Genomic DNA, 3,987 nt, shown 5'->3' on the forward strand with positions numbered 1-3,987 from the left:
CACCAAACAACTGAGTTATTTACACATCGGCCAGCATCTGGCCAATCCAACACCTTTCATTGTTCATACCGTTACAAAGAAATAAGATTATCGGCCCATAAAAATGAAAATGCCCGATGGCCAGTCCTATGGTTGGGCCATCAGTTAACCCTTTACGTGCCAGCTGTGGCACACGTGCCCAGGGTTGTCTGCTTGTTCTCACTACAACTAAAATGCGACAGCAAACGTGGAAGACTTCACACACAACGCGCTCTGTTTAGACCCAGAGCAAAGAGTATTGTTTGACTCATGGCCCTTAATATAAAGACTTCGGACTTTACGTTTTTTCCCAATTTTTGCTTTAAGTTATTTTGTTATATAGATAATAATGTAAATAACCTAATAATGATCCGTATTGCTGTTTTAGAGGAGCGGTGCTTCAAAGGATAGTTGCAGATTTCTGTCAGAATCTGCAGATTATACAGTACAAAGAAAATGTTCACTTTGTCTTCCCAACAGTTTCACTGGATGGCCAGGAAGCATTTACGATGTCTTATCAGGGTGCTTCTCTGGCATTGATAATTGGCGTCTGTCTTGTGTCAGTGACGGTGGCGGCAGGGGATTCTCTGGCTGGCTGGAGCAGCATCTAATAACCAACTCGCAAAATAAAACAAAATAAAAGCAAAACAACAAACATGAAAACACCAGACATTATGATACAGACTTCTAATTTGCATCGATGTTTTTTCGAAATTCCAGAGGGAGTGTTCGCCTGGGGCGCCAAACAGGCTAGGACCGCCACTGCCTCATCCTTTTCTTTTTATTTTCCATCCTTAAAAATGTTTTTTGACACCCTTCCAATGACTACATTTCTGATAAGTCTTTAGCAAACAACAGATGGATCAACAGAAGAGCCAGATGCATTTACCAGGTCGTTAAGTCAGTTTTTTCCTAATTCTTAATTAAACGACTTTCAGATGCTGTTTACCTGCTGTAAATAGTCTTTATTAGGTCTTCAAAGTTATTACACAAATGCACGCACTGGAGAAACCACAAAATGAAATGAAATCAGTCGAGCACAGAAAAATGGTAGGTCCTGAGCAAAGATGGGACCATAACACTGAACATCTGGAAAGCTCTTCCTCAACATGAGAAAATCCAGCTCCAGGGCAGAAAAAAAATACAAAAATGTTAAAATTTTTATTTTATTGGTGGTAAAACTTTGGAATCTTGTAGACCACCATAACTTGTTTTGAGGCATGCTCTGTCATATGGGATCCACCATAACTTCAAATTAAAAATTGCACCTGACTAAAAGGAGCTTGTGTCATGATATGGCTGTGTGGCACGCAGGAGATTGGACCCAAAATGCACGGGAATGAACTCAAAATGCAGCTTTATTTGCTGACTCAAGGAAATGATACAAAACTAAACTAGACTGGGAAAATATAAGCTAAACTTTACAGAAATGCACACATGGGAACACACAGCATGAAGGAGGAGAGAGGACTGAGGGAGATGCTGACTTAAATACACAGAGGGATAACAAGGAGGTGACAAAACATGAGGAACACAGCTGACACGGATAACCATAACGAGACAGGGGAGGCTGGACTGAACAGAATGAACATGAAAACGTGGGACCTTCACAATAAAACAGGAGACATGATGTGGGAGTGGAGGAGAGGCAGACGAGGGAGCGAGGGAACATGAGGGAGAGCACAGACATGACGCGCTGGGGAAATGTGGAAAAAATAACAGAATAAAACACGAAGGGAGACACAGCACAAGAACTCACATCACAATGTGAAACAGGGACACATAGGGAGATACAGAGGGCAGAGATACAAGGGGGCATCCAATAAACTAAACGGAACAACCTAGGGATCTTAGAATAAATAATGAACTAATAAATTACAAAAACACAAGACAACCCAGAACGGTGGGTCAAAATGACTCAGGACTATGACAGCTTGGATAATCTCAACAATGTTAACAAGGTTCCATAGTTAGCATCTATTTCATTAAGACTTACAACAACACAGTTCCACTCATTTCAAATGCTTTTAAATGCACTGACTGATATTTGGATGTGATTTAAAGTCCAAAGTTCAGGACCAGTAGAGAACTGTAGTTACAGCATCTAATATCCCAGTGATATATATTACATATGAGCTTTGCAGTTAAGGTTAAATAAATTACTATATATTGATACTAATAAAGAAAATCAGTTGTTATATGAAAAAGCTTTCAAAAATAGAGCAAAAAACACAACAAACGAAAAAACTCCAATCATTTAAATCCCACATATTTCACTGACAAAAAAATGTGTCTTATCATTTGCTAAAATAAATGTAAAACCTGATTTAGGTGCCTTTTAGAAGTGCCATCACCTCTTACTTAATGTGTGTGATTTGTAATTAACAACATACCTCTTTCTAAATAACTTGCAGACTGCATGAATGCAGAAAAGTGGCCAGTTCAAAATAAAGAAAAGAGGAAGTTTTGTGTCAGGGCTGCAGGGCTCATTTTATATTTTGATATTTGTACTTGAATGAAAAAATAAAATAAAGTTTTGAAATTTTTATATGCTACAAACATGTCTTTGAATTTTGTAGAAAACAGGAAAAATGGTTTCAAAAGGAAAATACAGTCCTCTCGAAAAATATTAGATCATCATCAGCAGTGAACTTAAATGTGTTAATGGTACATTTAGTTTTGAAAATGTATTTTTCCATTTCTTAGTTAGTGGTGCTGTTGTTCCTTTTCAGTCCTAAAAAAGTGAACCACTTCCTAAAAATGAGTGTTTCACTTGAGAAGCGAAAGGTGGACGAGGAAAAGTAGAAGATGATGGGATCGATACAGGTGTTGAAACAGCTCAGAAGCAACATGTAGTACCTCCACTCTGGACTTAGTCCCTGGATGTAACCCACTAAATGAGATAAACTGAATGGCAGAACACAAATGAGGAACACAGCAAGAGTCCCTGAGGCCATGCCAATGGCCTTCTGTTTCTGCATCTGGGATATCCCGGATAGGCTGTACAGAATCGAGATGCAGCGCAAGGAGCAGTAAACACAAATAAGAAGAGGTATGAGGCAGAGTACAAAGAAAATCTCCAGACGTACTGGGAGGAGGATCTTCAACTGCTTCTCTGAAAACTGTTCATAACATGCATTGGAGTTATTGCTGGCCAGAGATGGGTGATGCTGGATGATGAAAATGATACTGCAGTGTGCTGATGAGATGAGCCAAACAGCAACACTGATAACAATTGCATACACAGGTTTCTGCAGTAGATGATAGGTGATAGGAAATGCTACTCCTATGTAGCGGATCACACTGACTGCCATCAGCAGCAATGAGCTGGTGTAGATTGTGGAGAAAAAGGTGAAGGAAGTGATGGAGCACATGAAGTTGGGAAGATCCCACTTCATACCAGATGCTGCCTCGTGCATCTTGAAAGGAAGGATGACCAAAAACAGCAGGTCGGAGATGGTCAAATTAAGCAGCAGGATGTCTGTTGGACGTAGCTTGGAACAGATCTTGGTACTAAACGCATAGAGAGCCAAGAGATTACAGGGGAGGCCGATCAGGAATGAAATGATGTAAACTGAGAGAATGATCTCAGTCCTCACTGTAGACACCATTATTGACCTAAATCAACATTTAGAAAAAAAAAAACACATATCAACTGAAATGTTTTTGGTTAGAAAGACAAATGACATTTTAAAATTACTTTCTAGTTTTTACACTTGGAACAACTTTGTGTGTAAGCATGTTGTTGTCCAAAAAAGAAGTTTTTTCTTTATGCCATTTCTTTATACCTGTTTCTGTCCTAAAAATCCCTCACAAAGCATCCTTGAATAAACTTACATTGTCTAGAAAGAGTGTGGTAATACCAAACAATTATTTTATACTGGATAAATTTTCCTCTGGCTTCCCAGACAAATTTTCCATTTTTGAAAATAATAACACATCACACATCACAGCCTTTTTGGCAGCTAA

General features: G+C 38.9%; 1 protein-coding gene across 1 annotated transcript; it reads right to left on the bottom strand.

Annotated features, from left to right (window-relative positions):
- Nucleotides 1–2,720: 2,720 nt before the first annotated feature.
- LOC101467373 (free fatty acid receptor 3-like) lies at nucleotides 2,721–3,657 on the bottom strand. The gene has a single exon (XM_004551116.2). The coding sequence runs from the start codon at nucleotides 3,627–3,629 to the stop codon at nucleotides 2,721–2,723; it is 909 nt and encodes a 302-aa protein (XP_004551173.2). The 5' UTR covers nucleotides 3,630–3,657.
- Nucleotides 3,658–3,987: the final 330 nt, after the last annotated feature.

The sequence above is a fragment of the Maylandia zebra genome, linkage group LG11, assembly GCF_041146795.1.
Source record: "Maylandia zebra isolate NMK-2024a linkage group LG11, Mzebra_GT3a, whole genome shotgun sequence".
In the NCBI taxonomy this organism is placed as follows: domain Eukaryota; kingdom Metazoa; phylum Chordata; class Actinopteri; order Cichliformes; family Cichlidae; genus Maylandia; species Maylandia zebra.